This window comes from Coregonus clupeaformis, chromosome 17, assembly GCF_020615455.1.
Source record: "Coregonus clupeaformis isolate EN_2021a chromosome 17, ASM2061545v1, whole genome shotgun sequence".
Taxonomy (NCBI): Eukaryota; Metazoa; Chordata; class Actinopteri; order Salmoniformes; family Salmonidae; genus Coregonus; species Coregonus clupeaformis.
Window position 1 is genome coordinate 26,578,013 of NC_059208.1, and position 23,289 is coordinate 26,601,301.

General features: G+C 43.3%; 1 protein-coding gene across 4 annotated transcripts; it reads left to right on the plus strand.

Moving 5' to 3' along the window:
- The first annotated feature begins 13,327 nt into the window (after nt 1–13,327).
- LOC121556051 (CD276 antigen-like) lies at nt 13,328–20,958 on the plus strand. Of its 4 annotated transcripts, XM_041869908.2 has the most exons (6): nt 13,328–13,474; nt 16,141–16,209; nt 17,929–18,001; nt 18,783–19,136; nt 19,332–19,622; nt 20,156–20,958. In XM_041869908.2, exons 2-6 carry the CDS (start codon nt 16,192–16,194, stop codon nt 20,341–20,343), a joined length of 924 nt encoding a protein of 307 aa, XP_041725842.2. In that variant the 5' UTR covers nt 13,328–13,474; nt 16,141–16,191; the 3' UTR covers nt 20,344–20,958. The 4 variants fall into 4 exon arrangements, 3 of the variants coding, with proteins under 3 accessions (XP_041725842.2, XP_041725843.2, XP_041725844.2); XR_005998069.2 differs by lacking the exon at nt 16,141–16,209 and having other exon boundaries at nt 18,783–19,142; nt 20,156–20,241; XM_041869909.2 differs by lacking the exon at nt 16,141–16,209.
- The last annotated feature ends 2,331 nt before the right edge of the window (nt 20,959–23,289 follow it).

Sequence of the window (23,289 nt, forward strand, 5' to 3'; positions counted from 1 at the left end):
AAGGTGGGGGCAGGGAGGTCCTCATGTCAAGAGAGAAGGGGGGAAAGTGTAATAACAAGGCTGTGATTGGGACAAACAAGTCTCAAACACACATTGAAATTGGTAGGAAAACATCCAACTGGGAAGTGTGATCACCTTCGGGAGGAGATGGAGACAGTGGAACACGTTCTATTTCAGTGCCAGCACTATGAGAGGGAAATAGATATATTATTATTAGATTCAAGGAATAATGGTGTTGAAGAGACAAGTTTAATTGTACTGTTAAGGCAACCTTCACGTGATGTGATATTTCATTGCGTATTTTGTTTCCTTAGGGAGACAGGACTCATGGGTAGGATTTAGACCTTTCCTGTCCCTGGTCCACACTCCAGTCCAGTTGGTGGCGGTAAGGCACCTTTACAGTTGGTTGCCAACCGCAATATAAAAGCCATAGAAGAAGAAGAAGATCAAGAGAGGGACTTTTCCTTCACTATCTGCTGTACTTAATTTGTCCCTTGTTTCTTCGGATCATGGGGTATGCGCTAACATTTCATTCCTTCACTCAAATGTTTACAAAGGTTTAAAAACTAAGGGGTGTATGTATAATTGAATCCCTATGCTTAATAGGCTTTATAATGCATCATATAGGATAAAGGAAATACAGGATAAAGTCAGTCCATGGGTTATTAGAAGACGATTTCAAAGCATGTGACTCTCTCTCGCTTTGTCTTTCAGGTTGCACGTGGTCTCCATACTGTTTATTATCGGTAAGTAAAATGTAAGTGTTTTCATACGGTGTGTATGGACTAGTGGTACAGTGGGGAAAAAAAGTATTTAGTCAGCCACCAATTGTGCAAGTTCTCCCACTTAAAAATATGAGAGAGGCCTGTAATTTTCATCATAGGTACACGTCAACTATGACAGACAAATTGAGAAATTTTTTTCCAGAAAATCACATTGTAGGATTTTTAATGAATTTATTTGCAAATTATGGTGGAAAATAAGTATTTGGTCACCTACAAACAAGCAAGATTTCTGGCTCTCACAGACCTGTAACTTCTTCTTTAAGAGGCTCCTCTGTCCTCCACTCGTTACCTGTATTAATGGCACCTGTTTGAACTTGTTATCAGTATAAAAGACACCTGTCCACAACCTCAAACAGTCACACTCCAAACTCCACTATGGCCAATACCAAAGAGCTGTTAAAGGACACCAGAAACAAAATTGTAGACCTGCACCAGGCTGGGAAGACTGAATCTGCAATAGGTAAGCAGCTTGGTTTGAAGAAATCAACTGTGGGAGCAATTATTAGGAAATGGAAGACATACAAGACCACTGATAATCTCCCTCGATCTGGGGCTCCACGCAAGATCTCACCCCGTGGGGTCAAAATGATCACAAGAACGGTGAGCAAAAATCCCAGAACCACACGGGGGGACCTAGTGAATGACCTGCAGAGAGCTGGGACCAAAGTAACAAAGCCTACCATCAGTAACACACTACGCCGCCAGGGACTCAAATCCTGCAGTGCCAGTCGTGTCCCCCTGCTTAAGCCAGTACATGTCCAGGCCCGTCTGAAGTTTGCTAGAGTGCATTTGGATGATCCAGAAGAGGATTGGGAGAATGTCATATGGTCAGATGAAACCAAAATATAACTTTTTGGTAAAAACTCAACTCGTCGTGTTTGGAGGACAAAGAATGCTGAGTTGCATCCAAAGAACACCATACCTACTGTGAAGCATGGGGGTGGAAACATCATGCTTTGGGGCTGTTTTTCTGCAAAGGGACCAGGACGACTGATCCGTGTAAAGGAAAGAATGAATGGGGCCATGTATCTTTTTGAGTGAAAACCTCCTTCCATCAGCGAGTGCATTGAAGATGAAACGTGGCTGGGTCTTTCAGCATGACAATGATCCCAAACACACCGCCCGGGCAACGAAGGAGTGGCTTCGTAAGAAGCATTTCAAGGTCCTGGAGTGGCCTAGCCAGTCTCCAGATCTCAACCCCATAGAAAATCTATGGAGGGAGTTGCAAGTCCGTGTTGCCCAGCGACAGCCCCAAAACATCACTGCTCTAGAGGAGATCTGCATGGAGGAATGGGCCAAAATACCAGCAACAGTGTGTGAAAACCTTGTGAAGACTTACAGAAAACGTTTGACCTGTGTCATTGCCAACAAAGGGTATATAACAAAGTATTGAGAAACTTATTTTCCACCATAATTTGCAAATAAATTCATTAAAAATCCTACAATGTGATCTCACAAAATCTAATTTTATCTGTCATAGTTGACGTGTACCTATGATGAAAATTACAGGCCTCTCTCATCTTTTTAAGTGGGAGAACTTGCACAATTGGTGGCTGACTAAATACTTTTTTTCCCCACTGTAGGTCCTATGTCAAACTTTTACAACTTTTAGTAATTCTTAAATAAATAGCATCCCTCATCAATGATCACATGGGTACATTGATTAGTGCATTAGTGTGCAGTACTCAAGTCTGTTATTTGTTTACTACATATTCACATTATGGTTGAGGAAAACAAATAATAAATGCCCAAACAAGCCCAGGTAAACAGATATATGGATTGTGTCACGCATTCCCCTCCCCATATCCCAATTTGCGCCACCCATGAGTAAGAAACCTACATGTCAAGTATGGACCATATATTGCGTTCCCTACAGGTTATATTATTATAATTATTAATTTAATTTTTAATTTAATTTAATATTTTAAATCCATTGAAATTTGTTTTAACCAAATCAAGTTGAGGAAGAAAAAAGGAGAACCCTTGTACCTTGTGTGATGTCACGAGAGGCTGTGTCCTGGAGGGACGTTACATCCCCCTGAGGTGGCTGCAAACCCAGACAGCTATGGCTCCATCTGCTGGTATGGTCGGGAACTCCACCTCTCTATGGCCAATCTTCCCACGCAGCTGAAACAAATGAGGAGCTGATGAGCTGAAGGTTTGGGAAGGGAAGAGACACAGTCTCCAACCTGGGCTCTCTGGAGGACAAGAGTGCTGCACGTCCACTTCCATGAGGAATATAAGGATTTGGAGATACTTACCTTTGGGAAATACTCACCTTTGGATATATGCACCTGTGGAAATACGTGAGAGACATTTGGAAGGACTTTTTGCTGGGTTGGCCACTAGCTGCAACGTGGACTACAGTAAGGCTGGGGAAAAGTTATCTGAGCGAGTGAGAATTATGACTTTGGATGTGGAAGAGACATCCCTGAACTGTTAACCCTTAAAGAGCCACAAGAGAACAGAATTTTGTTATATTTTCGTTAATTTCCCAAGACCTATAATAAAATCCTTGTTTTGTTTGAACCTTGTCTCCTTGCACTACTTGAGCAATCCCGCTGAAAGCTGTGTAGCCTCTCGTGACGTCACAGATGGTGGAGAATACGGGCAAGCTCAAGCGTTAATAGTGCATGTCATAGGAGGATACCGAAGGTTTGATCACCCAGTTTTCCAAGTTGGCCGTAGGCTCCCCGCCGACGGAAATGGAGGACATATTGAAAGCCCTTGTTGCTGGCCAGCAAGCCCAGATGCAAGCAAACGTGGCTCTCTTGGAGGAGCAAAAGAAAGCCAACCTTCTGAAGGCAGAGGAATTGCAGTTGCAGAGACAGAGGGTGGTCCAAAATACCCGCCCAATAAAGGCAAGTGACTTTATATCTAAGATGGGAGCTACCGATGACATTGAGGCATACCTGCATGCATTTGAGGCCACGGCCACTAGGGAAGCCTGGCCCAAGCAACAGTGGGTTGGTCTGTTAGCCCCCTTTCTAACCGGGGAATCACTGAATGCTGTCCGGGACCTGGGCCCTGACCAGGTTACTGACTATGATGCCCTGAAGTCTGAGATCCTCAGCAGATATGGACTCACAAAGTTTGGTATGGCCCAGCGCTTTCACAGCTGGACCTTCCAACCAGACCAACCTCCTCGGGCGCAGATGCATGAACTTGTCCGAATCGCAAGGAAATGGCTGGATCCGCAGAGGAATACAGCAGCGGCGGTGGTGGAGGCCGTTGTGGTGGATCGTTACCTACGCGCCCTGCCTTATGAGGCAAAACGGTTCATCAGTCAACAGGCCTTGACCACGGCTGATCTGACCGTGGAAGCTGTGGAAAAGTACCAGGCCACAGCGGAGATGCTGAATGCTTCCCGAAAAGACCCCAGGAGGGCGGCCCCACCACAAATGGGAAGAACCCGTCCAAAGGACCCCAAGGTCTCTAACCCAGCCACGTCAGGACTTATCCCGGCTCCAGGGGGAGCCAGAAACCAGGCGGGTCCAAGAAGAGTACACCAGGAGGGGGAAACTCGACAGTGTTACCGGTGTGGGGAGATGGGACATATCTCCTGGCAGTGTGGGAAACCAGCCGATGAACCTATGCCCACTGCGGAGTCCTCCAGCTCAGCACCCACACACCGTTTTGCCTCGCTCTTGGGAGTCGTAGATGGCGGCCCAGATCGACCCCCCACCTGCCCGGTAACTGTGAATCACCATGATGTGGAGGCCTTACTGGATTCTGGTAGCCGGGCCACCCTGGTGCGTAAGGATTTGGTGGGCCCAACGTGTCTGACCCCGGGGAAAGTCCTCCCAGTTTCCTGTGTCCATGGAGACACCAGAGAATACCCCATGACTGAACTTACAATGACCAGCACACGGGGAACCATACACACGACGGCGGGGGTGGTTGATTCCCTCCCCGTCCCTGTCCTAATTGGACGAGACTGCCCAGCCTTTTACCCACTCTGGAGAGAGTCTCAGGAGAGGATAACCCGAGTACCTCGGAAACGGAGAGGCAAGACTCATCCTGGGAAGGCTCCGGTGCAATCCGCCGAGTTACTCACTCCCGCCCGGGCTCTGATAGGGATGGCAGGTGTCCAGACCGACACAGAGACGGAGCTACAGAATCTGGACAAAGAACTGTCTGGTCTGAAGGGGACCGCTGAGAGGTATCGTTTGTTAAAGCAACAGTTAGACATGAAGACAGAAGAGTTAGATATCCTCCAGGCTAAACTCCAACAGAGCTCCTTCCCTAAGCAACAGGAGGAGCTGGAGAGGCTGCGCAGGACCATCGAGGAGTGTGAGGAGACCCTGCGCAGTAGTAAGGAGGTCCAGAAGAAGGCAGAGGAGAAGTACAAGGTGTTGGAGAACAAGATGAAGAATGCGGAGGCAGAGAGAGAGAAGGAACTGAAAGCTGCTCAACAGAAGCTAAACTCTGCTAAAACCAAGGCTGATGCGTTCAGTAAGAAACTCAAGGAGAGACAACAGGAGGCTGAGTCCCTGGTCCTAGAGTTGGAGGAGTTGAAGAGAGAGCAGTCTGGCAAGCACCACGGCAATGCGGACGCCCTCTCCCGGCGTGATGCCTTCTTCGCTGCCTTTACCCGACGAGGACGTCGGTCCCGAGGAGGGGGATGTGTGATGTCACGAGAGGCTGTGTCCTGGAGGGACGTTACATCCCCTGAGGTGGCTGCAAACCCAGACAGCTATGGCTCCATCTGCTGGTATGGTCGGGAACTCCACCTCTCTATGGCCAATCTTCCCACGCAGCTGAAACAAATGAGGAGCTGATGAGCTGAAGGTTTGGGAAGGGAAGAGACACAGTCTCCAACCTGGGCTCTCTGGAGGACAAGAGTGCTGCACGTCCACTTCCATGAGGAATATAAGGATTTGGAGATACTTACCTTTGGGAAATACTCACCTTTGGATATATGCACCTGTGGAAATACGTGAGAGACATTTGGAAGGACTTTTTGCTGGGTTGGCCACTAGCTGCAACGTGGACTACAGTAAGGCTGGGGAAAAGTTATCTGAGCGAGTGAGAATTATGACTTTGGATGTGGAAGAGACATCCCTGAACTGTTAACCCTTAAAGAGCCACAAGAGAACAGAATTTTGTTATATTTTCGTTAATTTCCCAAGACCTATAATAAAATCCTTGTTTTGTTTGAACCTTGTCTCCTTGCACTACTTGAGCAATCCCGCTGAAAGCTGTGTAGCCTCTCGTGACGTCACACTTGCCAAACCTGACCTTCACCAGACAGATACATGGAGAAGAGGGATAGAGTAGGGCATAAAGCCTTGAGATGTCCCTACAGGTCACATAGTTTGATGTTGTCTATACAGGTTATAGAAAAGAGTAGAAGCACTGAACCTATCTATTCAGACCCCAGTCCTACCTACTTACAGGTTATGGAAAATGTGTTCTTTTGATATTTCTCCACTAGTTTTTGTCAAGGAGAAACCCCCAACTTCAATGTAAAAGATAATAAAACAAAAACACTATAGTAAATACTACAGTAATGTCTGTAAAAACACTACATTAAATACTACAGTATACTACAGTAATGTCCACAGAAACACTACTGTGAATACTATAGTATATAAATATAGTAATACTACAGTATTTATACCATATAGTATTTTTTCATGTAGGTGTCGTTGAAATTACCACTAAGGACCCCAAAGTCAAGCTTAAATGAATTCATGTTTATTCACACCAGTGGAGAGATTACAGACAAACAGCACTTCACAGTACAAGCTAGTCAGGTGGTGGGGTTAAGTACAGTACACCTTTTCAGTGAGACGTGACATAGTTAGTAGAATGTTCTGATAGTCAAGCAATCTGGCTGGGGTCAGGTGTGCAGTGTTGGCCTGCGTAATAATCGCATGTACCGCATGGGGAACATGCACAGTCAGCTCAGTCATTGCAACAATATCAGAACACGCCAAAACAGCCTCTGTAGCTGCAGCAACAGAGCGAAGGCAGGAAACCATTCCTCTAATAACAGTGTCAAGACGCTTAGTAGTACCCCACTGGACTATAACCAACCCCATGGTATTGAGTCAGCACAGCTGACATAAAGCCATCTGTTTCAGGAAAAAAAAGAGATGAAAAGGTTTAGTATGGTCTGGCAACCCTAAACAGGGGGTTTGCTTTAACCTTACAAGGGCAATGTCAGCCTCATCAGTCCAAACAAAAACCTCTGACACCTCCATCTTTCTCCCATAGATACAATCCTGCTAGGGCTGGACTATCTCCGCATAGTGTTTCAACCATAGATGACAGTAACCAGCCACTCCCAACAGGGACATCATGTGTTGTTTAGTGACAGGTTTAGGCAAGGTCTTTATTGCCTCTAATCTGTCCTGTGAGAGAGCGCAACCCTCAGAAGTAATGTCATGACCCAAATACTTAACTGAACTACACAGCTGTTTTTAGAAGGGGAAACTTTGCGACCATTCTCTGCTATAAAGATCAATAGGGCCATGGTGTCCTCGTCACAGATCTCATCAGAACGGGAACAGACCAGTATCTACTAGCTATGGAATTTTGTTACACAGTATTTCAATTTCTATCCGGGGGTTTTCAGTGGAGAGTGTGGTAAGTTTCAGCATTTGCAATTGGTCTTCTTCGTCATCATTTACTTCTTCTTCTGTGTCTTCTTCTGTTTCCGCCTCATCCTATGACTGGCCTCCCCCTCTTCTAAAAGGGTCTCCCACCCTTACATCATCGGGAGGACCAGGCCAATCCTTCTGCTCTCCACCTCCACCATACACACTTTGACACCATTTCGGGATGTGTCCTTTCTGGCCACAATTGTAGCATGACCAGTCACTACCTTCCTCGCTTCTGCTCCTAGAGTTACCTCTTCTTGCCCCTCTGCCTCCTCCTCTTCCTCAGCCTCTGTGCTCTTGACCACTGCCCCCACTGCCTGCTCCCCCATAGACCATCATCTGGGCAGCCTGTAACTTCTTCCCCGTCTTCTCCTCTTTTGTTTTCTGCTGCCTCTCAGCATGACACACATAAGGCACCACGTCCTTTGTGCCCTTTGACTCCCAACCGATACAGGTGGTGGTGACAGCAGCTTTGAGGTCTGGGCTCAGTCCCAACACAATAGAATGGCACAGCAGCTTATCAAAGGATTCATTTTTACTCTTGGGTGATGAGAAAAATGTGTTGGAGCTCGAGACTCAACTCCTAATCATCATTGGCTTGATATCTTCCTCTCTCAGTCTTCTTTCTCTCTCTCCTCTCTCATTTATTATTTTTCTCCTTCTTCATGTTCTCTTTCACGTTCCTCTCTTTCCTTTTTATTATGTTCTTCTCTCTCTTTCCTCTTGTCTGCTTTGTCTCTTACTCTGTCTCGCTCTCTCCGTCTCTGCGTTTCATCACTGTCCCATTGACCTGGAGAGGGACATATTTCAGCAACGGGCATTATTGCTGCTGCTGCTCCTCCGCTCGCTCCACCTCCAGGCTGATAGGGAGGGGGTGCCGATGACCGAGTCGGGTATAACCGGTCTTCATCATCTTCTCTTCTCTTTTCTTCTTCTTCTTTACTTTCTTTGTCCTTCTCAACAGTGGCTTTCAACATCAAACCCTTAGTATTTTTCTCCTTCTGTGTCTCAGCTTCTCTCTCCCATTTTCTAAAATCGTCCCACTTATTTTTCTCATTTTCTGCTTTTTCAAGTAGCTTTCACACTTCTTCCAGTTTGTCAGTACTCATAGTACCTTCAAAAGGGAACACCCCATTCGTCCAATTGGTCCAGTTCTCTCTTTGCTCCAGTACCCCCTTAGCAAAAAAATTAATCCTTTATTGCCAAAGCCCCCTTGGGCTCCCAACACGGATTCTCCATCCTACTTTTTGAGTGCTTTTCACCCATTTTATTGGTTATTAATCTTATCCTTTACAGTCTAAGAATTAACAATCTACACTCAAAAAGGTTAGTCATTCACACTTATTCTCTCATACATGCATGTTCAACACACCACAATACAGTATTCAACTCCCACTTCTCTATTTTCACTACTCGCAGCTCTCAGGCTACATAGACATTTCTCTTATGCCTACAAACAGTACTGCCAACGGGGCTCTCACTAGCCCTGCTAAATCCCCTCTCTGGGATTTAGGATCCTTGTCACTACTTTTATTTTCACTGTAAATTCATTTAAATTGACTTACTGAAATGCAGTGGATTGTCTGTAAATAAAAAAATAAGCGTGAGACACTGTAAGCAGAAAGAGACACAGTAAAATTCCACTACATAGGCATATGTACTTCTACCCACGAGTCTTCCTCTCAAGGTTTCTTCCTTCTAGGGAGTTTTTCCATGCCACTGTGCTGCTGTTTGTGTAGGGGTCTAGGCAAGGTTACTGTAAATCACTTTTTACATCCCCAGTTGTCCCACGAGGCTTTATAAATAACATTAATTAATTAATTGGTTGGTTTAAATGAAGGCAGCTATAGAGAATGTACTGAAAATTATTATGTTTGTACCAATCAATGTAGCATACATTCCTTAATTTGTTATTTTGTAATAAAAGGTGATGAACTCTCAATTGTGTGACTTTTTGCTCATATCATCAAATGCTATTGAGGGCTTTATTTAAAAATGCTAATAGTAATAAGTTCATAAAATTGCAACTCATTTCAAAGCATAAATGACAAGATAGCAGAAATTATACCATACAGGCAAAGACACTGGGAGAATCTCAATTGGATACCCTCTCCTCTCTCATCGCCTTCTTCTCAAAACCCATTGGATGAGAAAGCCAGAGGTCCCGCCCCTCTGACCTTCTTCTCCAATGGGTTTTGAGAAGGAGGCGAGGAGAGAGGACGTGAGTAGTTTACAATTGAGAATCTCCCACTGTTAACGCTCCTTCTATCTGTGATGAATGCCTTGCCCGAACAGCCGCTAGTGGTCGCTGCTTCCTACCTGTTGAAGAGATTCCCTCAAGCCTAGGAACATAAAGGGCGCAGTGGTCTAAGGCACTGCATCGCAGTGCTAGCTGTGCCACTAGAGATCCTGGTTCGAATCCAGGCTCTGTCGTAGCCGGCCGCGACCGGGAGACCCATGGGGCGGCGCACAATTGTCCCAGCGTCGTCCAGGGTAGGGGAGGGAATGGCCGGCAGGGGATGTAGCTCAGTTGGTAGAGCATGGCGTTTGCAACGCCAGGGTTGTGGGTTCGATAAAATAATGTATGTGCTAACTGTAAGTCGCTCTGGATAAGAGCGTCTGCTAAATGACTAAAATGTAAATAAAGAGATCTATTTATGTTCCTAGCCTCAAGCATAGGCTAGTCAGTGCATAGTGAAGAATTAGAACACAACACAATGTTGTTGTTTTTTTAATCCGCTGTCCTCAATGTCATTGATACTGTTTATTAGTGTTTATTTTTCATTGATTTGTAATAAATGTTAGAATTTCCCTACCACTTTGACATTAGAGTATTTTGTGTAGATTGTTGACCAAAAATGACAATTAAATCAATTTTAATCCGACTTTGTAACACAATATTATTATATATTTGGTGACATAATACCAGATATACACTGACTGTGCTCTTTCCATGACACAGACTGACAAGGTGAATCCAGGTGAAAGCTATGATCCCTTATTGATGTCACCTGTTAAATCCACTTTAATCAGTGTAGCTTAAGGGGAGGAGACAGGTTAAAGTTGGATTTTTAACCCTTGAGACAATTGAGACATTGCTTGTGAATGTGTGCCATTCAGAGGGTGAATGGGCAAGACAAAATATTAAAGTGCCTTTGAACGGAGAATGGTAGTAGGTGCCAGGTGCACCGGTTTGAGTGTGTCAAGAACTGCAACACTGCTGGTTTTTCACACAACAGTTTCCGTGTGCATCAAGAATGGTCCACCACCCAAAGGACATCCAGCCAACGGCAGGCCAGTGGTCGAAAACGGGTCATTGATGAAAGACGACAAAGGAGGATGACACGAATTGTGCAGGGCAAAAGACAGACTACTACAGTTAGTCAACTGACAGTCCAGTACAACACGGTGCCCAAAGACCCATAAAAGAATGCACAACTCGTTGTACCTTGAAACGAATGGGCTATGGCAGCCGACGACCTTACAGAGTTCCACTTGTTTCAGCAAAAAACAAGAAACTGCGATTGCAGTGGGCTAAGGAACAAAAACACTGGACACTGGAGAATTGGAAAAACATTGCCTGGTCTGATGAATCCCGGTTCCTGCTGTTTCACATTGATGGGAGGACTAGGGTGTGGAGAAAACCACGAGTACATGCATCCATCATGCCTTGTGTCAACATTGCAGGCTGGTAGTTGTGGTGTGATGGTGTTTGGTGTGTTTTCATGGCACACATTGGGCCCCTTGATAAAAGTGGCGCAACGTTTGAATGCCACAGGACATCTGAACATCATTGCCAAAAAGGTGCATCCCTTCATGGCAGCAGTGTATCCATCTGCAAATTGATTTTTTCAGAAGGATAATACTACATGCCACAAGGCTAGGATTGTTCAACAAATGGTTCCACGAACATGACAGTGAATTCAGCTTACTGCAGTGGCCTGCCCAGTCACCAGATCTCAATCCAATTGAGCATCTGTGGGATGAGATGGAACGAGCTATTCGGAGTAGAGATCCACTTCCAGCCAATTTGACACAACTGTAGTAAGCATTGGAGTCAACGTGGGCCAGCATCCCTGTGGAACGCTTTGACACCTTGTAGAGTCCATGTCCTGACGAATTGAGTCTGTTCTGAGGGCAAAATAATTGTTTTGACTTAGAACAGGGACATTTTCCCCAAGTACCTGGGTAACTGTCACTACGCCCCCCAAAGATTAATGTTAAAATGTATTTTATGCATTTTTGTTGGTCTTTTTGTTGTTGTTGTCATTAACCCTTAAAAGCTAAAGTCTAAGTATCTTATTTTAATTAAATCAAATATAGAAGAAAACATTTTTGCATTGCACATCCAGGGGCGGTGTGTTCATTAGGGCGATATGGGCGACGCACTGCCAAACGGGAAAAGGAAGGGATTTTTTTTCTAATCAATTATATCACGGCAACAGTAGTTATCAGTGTTCTAATCTAGACGTCTGATCTGCCACTAAATGTCCAATCAGGCTAAAGTCGTGCTTCAAATGGCCCCGCCCCTTTTGGGGCGATTTCAGTCAGGTTGAAAATCGCCCCAGAAGTCTCTCATAGACTCTCATGTAAAATCTTTTTTTTCAAATATCAGAGCTTTCAATACAATCTCTATGGGTTCCGGGAGGGCTTGCACTTACGCGCTTTCGTCATACGTAACATAACCATGAACGTAACTAAGAAAAGAGCGGGTAGCAGCATCAATCAATTCACGTACTACTGTCAAGATGGCTAGCGTTCAGTGCAACTCGATTGTCTCTTTGAAAGAAGTTCCTTTTTGTCGGCGAACAAATCAAGATAAATTGGCAACGAAACAATTAGGACCTCCCAGACCAAATGTAATAATTCAACAGGTTTCTACTAAAGGGGGAAAGTCCTACACCCGAGGATTTTCAAAAAATTGGTACGAACGAAAAACCTGGCTAGCAGGCTGCGATGTAGCTAATGCAGTCTTCTGCTACCCCTGCTTACTCTTTCACCCTGAAGGCGGCACGGCAGACAGCACCGCTTGGACAGCGACTGGTGTAACGGACATGCACCATCTTTCAGAAAAGATTAAGAAACATGAGCTGTCCAAAGACCCACATGGATAGCTGTTTGAGATTGTCTGCTTTGGGGAGAGTGAACATTGCCACTCAACTGGATGAGGGATACAGGCTAGCTGTCCGCCGCCACAACGATGAGGTTAGCAAGAACCGCCACATCCTCAGCCGGCTAATCCAGTGTGTGAAGTTTTGCGGAGTGTTTGAGTTAGCTTTGCGAGGCAAAGATGAAACTGAGGGCTCCACCAACCCTGGTATTTTTCTTGGACTTGTCAACTTTGTGGCACAATTAGATGAGGTGTTTTATGGAAATGCATATTGTTTATGCAGTGTTGAGGAATGTGAAAGAACACCCTTGATTATTTTTACTGTGATAACTTATTTTGCTTTTGTAAGCCAACACTTTTGAGATCAGTCAATAAATGCTTCTGGTATTGACTTATATGCTGCCCCTGTCTTCATGTTGATGCTGGACATATCTTTTTTTAAATGTGTGTAGGTCACCTAAATCATCAGAAAAATTGCCCCCCCTGAGAATTTCTTCAGGAGCCGCCACTGTGCACATCTCACTACTTATATGATAAGGTTTGGATGTAAGGTCCCTTTTCATTTTCTCGCCAAATCATGTCCATATCATCCTAAAGTAGCAAAAACAATTTCTGTAACTCAAGTGGATTATTTATCTTTAGGCTCCCCTAATGGTATATACTGTATATAACAAGTGTACAGCTATATAACTTTTTATAAATTACGAAATATTAGATACATTTACCTCAGAATCGTTTTGTTAGTGTAGTGCCAGCCAGGGAAGGGTTGGATTTTTTTTGGAGACATAAAGTGGTTTCTATGACAATAAAACCGGGAGCTAGTTATCCCACGTTACCCTACGTTTACATCGCGCGGTACAAAACATGGATGTAATATCTTCCTGAATTTCCTCTGGTTTTTGTAGAACCACCTGCAACTGAACATTTTTAAGATACACGAATCGAGAACGAGGAAGAATCGCCAAGATAAGGTTTTAAATGAAAAATATATTACGGCGTTTTCTATTAGCCAAGCTGTAACGTCGACTATTATGGAGTCATCACATTGTTTTGCCCGAATGGAACACTCGGGTGGGGAGTTATATGCAGGCTATCTAGCTAGTTAGCCATTATATCAAACACAAACAAGACACAGGCAGTCTAAATAGCGATTTAATGTTATTTTTTCACCATCATTGCGAACATTGGCATTGGCAAAGCAGGGTGCAGACAAGAAGTCAGTGTTCTTTTTCAGCTACTCAGGCAACGATAGCATGGCAGCATAACTATAAAGATGACATCATCACAAGTGTACACGTATAGTTAAAACGCAGATTGTTTTGCTCCAATTCAATGTGTAACTGCAATATCCTTAGTTCAACAGACAAAGTTTTAGCCTATCAGCGTCCGAAATTAGCCTACAAAATGTATTTATTTTTGGAATGTTCGTTTAAATAGGAGCTGGGTTTTTAATTCTGCTGTTTAGAAATGAGACCGAGGCTTAGGCTACATCCAGGGCCGGTCCTTGCTGTTATTTTATGAATGCCCATCTACAGTGGGGAAAAAAGTATTTAGTCAGCCACCAATTGTGCAAGTTCTCCCACTTAAAAAGATGAGAGAGGCCTGTCAATTTCATCATAGGTACACGTCAACTATGACAGACAAAATGAGAAAAAAAAATAATCCAGAAAATCACATTGTAGGATTTTTAATGAATTTATTTGCAAATTATGGTGGAAAATAAGTATTTGGTCAATAACAAAAGTTTCTCAATACTTTGTTATATACCCTTTGTTGGCAATGACACAGGTCAAACGTTTTCTGTAAGTCTTCACAAGGTTTTCACACACTGTTGCTGGTATTTTGGCCCATTCCTCCATGCAGATCTCCTCTAGAGCAGTGATGTTTTGGGGCTGTCGTTGGGCAACACGGACTTTCAACTCCCTCCAAATATTTTCTATGGGGTTGAGATCTGGAGACTGGCTAGGCCACTCCAGGACCTTGAAATGCTTCTTACGAAGCCACTCCTTCGTTGCCTGGGCGGTGTGTTTGGGATCATTGTCATGCTGAAAGACCCAGCCACGTTTCATCTTCAATGCCCTTGCTGATGGAAGGAGGTTTTCACTCAAAATCTCACGATACATGGCCCCATTCATCCTTTCCTTTACACGGATCAGTCGTCCTGGTCCCTTTGCAGAAAAACAGCCCCAAAGCATGATGTTTCCACCCTCATGCTTCACAGTAGGTATGGTGTTCTTTGGATGCAACTCAGCATTCTTTGTCCTCCAAACACGACGAGTTGAGTTTTTACCAAAAAGTTATATTTTGGTTTCATCTGACCATATGACATTCTCCCAATCCTCTTCTGGATCATCCAAATGCACTCTAGCAAACTTCAGACGGGCCTGGACATGTACTGGCTTAAGCAGGGGGACACGTCTGGCACTGCAGGATTTGAGTCCCTGGCGGCGTAGTGTGTTACTGATGGTAGGCTTTGTTACTTTGGTCCCAGCTCTCTGCAGGTCATTCACTAGGTCCCCCCGTGTGGTTCTGGGATTTTTGCTCACCGTTCTTGTGATCATTTTGACCCCACGGGGTGAGATCTTGTGTGGAGCCCCAGATCGAGGGAGATTATCAGTGGTCTTGTATGTCTTCCATTTCCTAATAATTGCTCCCACAGTTGATTTCTTCAAACCAAGCTGCTTACCTATTGCAGATTCAGTCTTCCCAGCCTGGTGCAGGTCTACAATTTTGTTTCTGGTGTCCTTTGACAGCTCTTTGGTCTTGGCCATAGTGGAGTTTGGAGTGTGACTGTTTGAGGTTGTGGACAGGTGTCTTTTATACTGATAACAAATTCAAACAGGTGCCATTAATACAGGTAACGAGTGGAGGACAGAGGAGCCTCTTAAAGAAGAAGTTACAGGTCTGTGAGAGCCAGAAATCTTGCTTGTTTGTAGGTGACCAAATACTTATTTTCCACCATAATTTGCAAATAAATTCATAAGAAATCCTACAATGTGATTTTCTGGATTTTTTTTCCTCAATTTGTCTGTCATAGTTGACGTGTACCTATGATGAAAATTACAGGCCTCTCTCATCTTTTTAAGTGGGAGAACTTGCACAATTGGTGGCTGACTAAATACTTTTTTCCCCCACTGTATGTGGTTAGCCTACCGTTTGTAAAAGACCAAAAAACGACATCGGCACAGGACCAAAACATTTATTTAAAAAACTTTTGCTCGTGCTTACTGTGGTGTAGCCTACCATGTCGGCCCACAATGGAATTTTATGAATGCCCATTCATGTGGTAGGCCTACCATTTGTTAAACATGCCATTGCATTGGCTTTATTAGTCCTGATTCCTGTGACTAATCAATTTCGTTATTTAAACTCTGTATCAGCTACCCAACATTAACAGGAGTTATCACGAGCCTATTTGCAATGTGTTTACACAGCACGAAATGATTGCTATGATCAGCTTGTCAAAAAGTTGACGGAAACAAACTTGAAACCACTGATCATGACAATGGGGTGAAACTCCTGGACAACAGTTGTGATTGTCCATTCCATATTGTCCATTTTACTTTGACCTGTCCTGTTTTTAGGATATGTTTGTTAACATGACAGCGCACATTTAATTTGATTGAGCCCCATTTAGGTTAGGCTATTTGATCGGAGAAACCAGCCTGTAGGCTACAGAAGAGGACGCATGCAGTGCATTAGCAAAGTATTCAGACTCCTTGACTTTTTCCACATTTTGTTACATTACAGCCTTATTCTAAAATGGATTTTAAAAAATCTCATCAGTCTACACACAATACCACATAATGACAAAGCAAAACTGTTTTTTAGGAATTTTAGCAAATCTATTAAAAATAGCAAATCTGAAATATTACATTTAAATAACTATTCAGACCCTTTACTCAGTACTTTGTTGAAGCACCTTTGGCAGCAATTACAGCCTCGAGTCTTCTTGGGTATGACGCTACGAGCTTGGCACACCTGTATTTGGGGAGTTTCTCCCATTCTTCTCTGCAGATCCTATCAAGCTCTGTCAGGTTGGATGGGGAGCGTCGCTGCACAGCTATTTTCAGGTCTCTCCAGAGATGTTCAATCAGGTTCAAGTCCGGGCTCTGGCTGGGCCACTTAAAGACATTCAGGGACTTGTCCCGACGCCACTCCTGCGTTGTCTTGGCTGTGTACTTAGGGTTGTTGTCCGCTCTGGAGCAGGTTTTCATCAAGGAACTCTCAGTGCTTTGCTCTGCTCATCTTTCCCTCGATCCTGACTAGACTCCCAGTCCCTGTCACTGAAAAACATCCCCACAGTATGATGCTGCCACCACCATGCTTCACCGTAGGGATAGTGACAGATTTCCTCCAGACATGATGCTTGGCATTCAGGCCAAAGAGTTCAATCTTAGTTTCATCAGACCAGAGAATCTTGTTTCTCATGGTCTGAGAGTCCTTTAGGTGCCTTTTGGCAAACTCCAAGCAGGTTGTCATGTGCCTTTTACTGAGGAGTGGCTTCCGTCTGACCTCTCTACCATAAAGGCCTGATTGGTGGAGTGCTGCAGAGATGGTTGTCTTTCTGGAAGGTTCTCCCATCTCCACAGAGGAACTCTGGAGCTCTGTCAGAGTGACCATCGGGTACTTGGTCACCTCCCTGACCAAGGCCCTTCTCCCCCGATTGCACAGTTTGGCCGGGCAGCCAGCTCTAGAAAGAGTCTTGGTGGTTCCAAACTTCTTCCATTTAAGAATGATGGAGGCCACTGTGTTCTTGGGACCTTCAATGCTGCAGACATTTTTTGGTACCCTTCCCCAGATTCCTTCGACCTCATGGCTTGGTTTTTGCTCTGACATGCACTGTTAAATGTGGGACCTTACATAGACCGGTGTGTGCCTTTCCAAATCATGTCCAATTAATTAAATTGACCACAGGTGGACTCCAAGCAAGTTGTAGAAACATCTCAAGGATGATCAATGTTAATGTGTGCACAAAATTAGAGCGAAATAAGCTTTATGTGTGTATGGAAAATGTCAGGGATCTTTTATTTCAGCTCATGAAACATGGGATCAACACTTTACATGTTGCGTTTTATATTTTTGTTCAGTAAAATAAAAACTACTACTAGAACTACTGTCATCTTGTGAAACACATCAATAATAGAAATACAATGTATACAATTTATCCATTTTTACCCTTCTTAATTATCCATTAGTAGTCATTTCTGGGGATTTGTTGTGTAGTTAGTTAGCCAACCTCTTTACACTTTTCACCCACATAACTGAAAAAGTTGAAATAGGCGTACTTCATCAGTTATCCTGAATCTTGGTACGTCTGACTGAGACAAGAATAGCCATGCATGTTGTAACTTAAGGCATGTAGTATTTTCAATATATGGATGTGATCCACATTGTTTTTCACATGTTAGCTTTCTTTTTACAGGTCTACTCAAAAGTGTGTGGGATGAAAAGACAAGGCATCTCAAAGTTTATTTTGGTGTCACTGCTTTTCTCAGGTAGCTAGTTATTATATTCCATCATCTTATCATGTGTAAACATGCAGGGTGTATCAAGGATGTATTCATTAGAGCACACAGTAGCAAGACAGTTTGCACCATTGCACGTAGGTCCCTCCCTGTTCTGTTTGCTTCTGTTTGCTGCAGTTTGGTTCCTAGTGAATACATCCCAGGTATGGCCGTGCTGCAGTTTAGCTTACAGAGTTGAACGTAAACTCGTCAATACCATCATAACTAGATGATGCCCATAGTATGTATCCGTCATATAATATGTTTTTAACCTCTAAATATTCTAAATATTCATACTATATGTTTAACCTCTAAATATTCCATTTTAATTCAGTTGGAGCATACTAACAGGGGCTCTTCATGCGGTAATTCTAATATACTGTAAATCTACGTCACAAAACCCACAGTTTGGATCGCTGAGTAAACATTTTCTGTACTTCAATGATGACTTTCTTATAAGACAACCCTATGTGACTAAGCATTTCCACAGTCACGGTTGTAGTGTAGATAAAGGGTGTAGATTGTCACTGTGGCTTTGCAGCTACAACAGAAACAGAATATTCATCACATTCTCATACTAAAAATGAGGAACCAAATTAAGTTGCAAAATGAATTTGTATACTAACATTTAATAAATCATTATTTAGAATGTTGGTTTTACAACAACAGTCACCAAGAAGCTCAAAGGTATCACAGTATCTTTGGTGATATAATAAAAGAGAATTGAAGTTTCTCCCTAATCTATGGCTGTATTGTCTGTCTCCTTCCTTAGCGATTATTGAGGTTCAGTTCCTTATTTCACCTATGGGAGTGGCAGCTCCGGGCAGTGACATCACCCTTAGCTGCTATTTCCCTCTGTATGAAAACCTGAACCTCAACAATGTGATTGTCAACTGGCAGCGTGGAGAATCAGAGGTGGTCCACAGCTATTACCATGGGAGAGATCAGCTGGAAAGACAGAGTGTTGTTTACAAGGGCCGCACTCATCTGTTTGAAGACCAGCTCACTGTGGGAAATGCCTCACTTAGACTGAGTGGTGTGCAACCGGGTGACCAGGGCCAGTACACCTGTGATGTGACAGATGAACAGGGAAGCACCAAGGAAAAGCTACTACTTCTAGTGGCAGGTTAGAGTATGTATTTTTGTCCATTCAGATTTTTCAGAAATCTTGCATCTATGGGGGATTAAAAGACAAATAAGTATTAAGCTACCTGCACAAAATCAGCTCATAGTCATCTACTTGCCTAAAGCCTTTTGCAGTCAGAATTCTCCTATGTTAAGAGTTTAATGTGAGTATTGTTGTTGTTTTTGTTTACCCTAGCCCCCTTCAAGGAGCCCCAGCTCTCTGTACAGTCATCCTGTGACAGCTTCTTCATCACCCTCAACTCCTCCCAGGGTTTCCCCCAGCCTAATGTGTGGTGGACAGACTCCATTGGAGGAGATATCTCCAATCAGAGCCACAGCCGTATTGGCCTGGACAGCAGGGGGCGCTATGAGGTCCACAGCTCCATGGAGGTCAGGCCAAACAGTACACTCACCATCATTGCTGAAATGAGACTGGATGTTCTCAATCAAAGCTTCACCCGCTCACTCACCCTCCACCCACTCCCAGGTAATGTTGTGACCTACCAACTGGTTTAGGGGTAGAGCAATGTGACCAAGTATGGATCACTGATTTAGTGATGAAATATTAAACCATTGCATAATCACTAAGGGCTAAACCCTGACGAGATAGTGTGTTACTCTTACACAAAGTCTGCAATGTATGAATTCTAGACACAATTTGTAGTCAAACACACCCATCTTAAATAAGGATTTGACATTTCACTTCATGAGGGCAAATGAGTCATATGAGCATTGTGTATAGATGTACTGCATGCAAGAATAACACCATTTCCACAGGGGGCCAGTATGAAATATGTATGCACTCAATAATTGTAAGTCGCTCTGGATAAAAGCGTCTGCTAAATGACTAAAATGTAAATTGGATCACTAAAAATACCATTGTAGAGTGCAACTTCCCATGACAGGAACTGTTCACAATGACCTCAATGAAAGGTTCAGTGACCAGGCAGTACTACTAGAGGAAGAGGTATTTGGGAGGTGAAGCTGAAAGCCTGTCTCTTTCTCTCTTCTCTTCTACAGAATGCTGTGAGGTGCCTCTTGCCACCAGGGGCAGACCGGCTTTGGTATTATTAGGGATAGTTCTCTTGGCAGGATTAGCAATGTCACTCATTTTGTACTACAGACACAAGCCTGAAACACACCAACACCAGATGGTCCCACGTGATGATACAACAGGACAAGATGAGGCTCATGAAACAGAGACTTGATATGTCATGACAGAATACTAGTTTGAGAAGTCTAAGCTTACAGGACTGTGTTTCAATGTCACAAATATAGGTGTGTTGCTGCCTTTGAAAAATGTCCACACATTAATTCTGATAATTCAAACTAAAGAAACAAACAGCATGGTAAACATTGGCTGGTATGGTCAAAATACTGTGTCCTGCCATTCCAGTCACTCCCAGTAGGCCTTGGAGCATGTATGCCTTTTAACTGTATTCCCGATCGGCCTGTAGAGGGGGTACACACACTTGACAGGGGTTAGTGGCAAACACACATACAATAGAAATTCTTCATGAATTGGAAACATAAGAAGGAATTCCCCTCGACCATGCACCAAAAAATAAATTATAATAATATAATAATCCCATTGACCCCCATTGTAAAAGAGCCAACCTCGTCATCGATTTTTAGATATACAGAAATAACAAAAAATGACGAAAAGCTGCTGTGTTATTCAATGTACATGTAACCAGGTCAAAAATCCCAACATACGGTTCGCAATGGTGCAACTTAGAGCCCTGTGGCTATTCAAATCAAATGTTATTTGGTCGCATACACAGGTTTAGCAGATGTTATTGCGGGTGTAGCGAAATTATTGTGTTCATCGCACCAACAGTGCAGTAATATCTAACAATACACACACATCTAAAAGTAAAATAATGGAATTAAGAAATATATAAATATTAGGACGAGCAATGTCGTAGTCCGGAGTGTGTATATATATATATATATATATATATATATATATATATATATATATATATATATATATATATATACAGTACCAGTGAAAAGTGTGTACACACCTACTCATTCCAGGGTTTTTCTTTATTTTTACTATTTTCTACATTGTAGAATAATAGTGAAGACATCAAAACTATGAAATAACACATATGGAATCATGTAGTAACCAAAACAAGTGTTAAACAAATCAAAACATATTTTATATTAAAGTAGCCACCCTTTGCCCTGATGACAGCTTTGCACACTCTTGGCATTCTCTCAACATGCTTCATGCATTTTAATTAACAGGTGTGCCTTGTTAAAAGTTAATTTGTGGAATTTCTTTCCTTCTTAATGCATTTGAGGCAATCATTTGTGTTGTGACAAGGTAGGACTGCCACAGGAAAGGAAGACCCAGAGTTACCTCTGCTGCAGAGAATAAGTTCATTAGAGTAACTGCACCTCAGATTGCAGCCCAAATAAATGCTTCACAGAGTTCAAGTAACAGACACATCTCAACATCAACTGTTCAGAGGAGACTGCGTGAATCAGGCCTTCATGGTCGAATTGCTGCAAAGAAACCACTACTAAAGGACACCAATAAGAAGAAGAGACTTGCTTGGGCCAAGAAACATGAGCAATGGACATTAGACTGGTGGAAATCTGTCCTTTGGTCTGATGAGTCCAAATTTGAGATTTTTGGTTCCAACCGCCGTGTCTTTGTGAGACACAGAGTAGGTGAACGGATGATCTCCACATGTGTGGTTCCCACCGTGAAGCATGGAGAAGGAGGTATGATGGTGTAGGGGTGCTTTGCTGGTGAAACTGTCAGTGATTTATTTAGAATTCAAGGCACACTTAACCAGCATGGCTACCACAGCATTCTGCAGCAATACACCATCCCATCTGGTTTGCGCTTAGTGGGACTATCATTTGTTTTTCAACAATGACCCAAAACACACCTCCAGGCTGTGTAAGGGCTATTTGACCAAGAAGGAGAGTGATGGAGTGCTGCATCAGATGACCTGGCCTCCACAATCACCCGACCTCAACCCAATTGAGATGGTTTGGGATGAGTTGGACTGCAGAGTGAAGGAAAAGCAGCCAACAAGTGCTCAGCATATATGGGAAGTCCTTCAAGACTGTTGGAAAAGCATTCCAGGTGAAGCTGGTTGAGAGAATGCCAAGAGTGTGCAAAGCAGTCATCAAGAGAAAGGGTGTCTACTTTGAAGAATCTCAAATATAAATATATTTTGGATTTGATTAACACTTTTTGGTTACTACATGATTCCATATGTGTTGTTTCATACTTTTCTACAATGTAGAAAATAGTAAAAATAAAGATAAACCCTGGAATGAGTAGGTGTGTCCAAACTTTTGACTGGTACTGTATATATGTACAGTGGGGAGAACAAGTATTTGATACACTGCCGATTTTGCAGGTTTTCCTACAAAGCATATAGAGGTCTGTAATTTTTATCTTAGGTACACTTCAACTGTGAGAGACGGAATCTAAAACAAAAATCCAGAAAATCACATTTTATGATTTTTAAGTAATTAATTTGCATTTTATTGCATGACATAAGTATTTGATACATCAGAAAAGCAGAACTTAATATTTGGTACAGAAACCTTTGTTTGCAATTACAGAGATCATACGTTTCCTGTAGGTCTTGACCAGGTTTGCACACACTGCAGCAGGGATTTTGTCCCACTCCTCCATACAGACCTTCTCCAGATCCTTCAGGTTTCGGGGCTGTCGCTGGGCAATATGGACTTTCAGCTCCCTCCAAATATTTTCTATTGGGTTCAGGTCTGGAGACTGGCTAGGCCACTCCAGGACCTTGAGATGCTTCTTACGGAGCCACTCCTTAGTTGCCCTGGCTGTGTGTTTTGGGTCGTTGTCATGCTGGAAGACCCAGCCACGACCCATCTTCAATGCTCTTACTGAGGGAAGGAGGTTGTTGGCCAAGATCTCGCGATACATTGCCCCATCCATCCTCCCCTCAATACGGTGCAGTCGTCCTGTCCCCTTTGCAGAAAAGCATCCACAAAGAATGATCTTTCCACCTCCATGCTTCACGGTTGGGATGGTGTTCTTGGGGTTGTACTCATCCTTCTTCTTCCTCCAAAAACGGCGAGTGGAGTTTAGACCAAAAAGCTCTATTTTTGTCTCATCAGACCACATGACCTTCTCCCATTCCTCC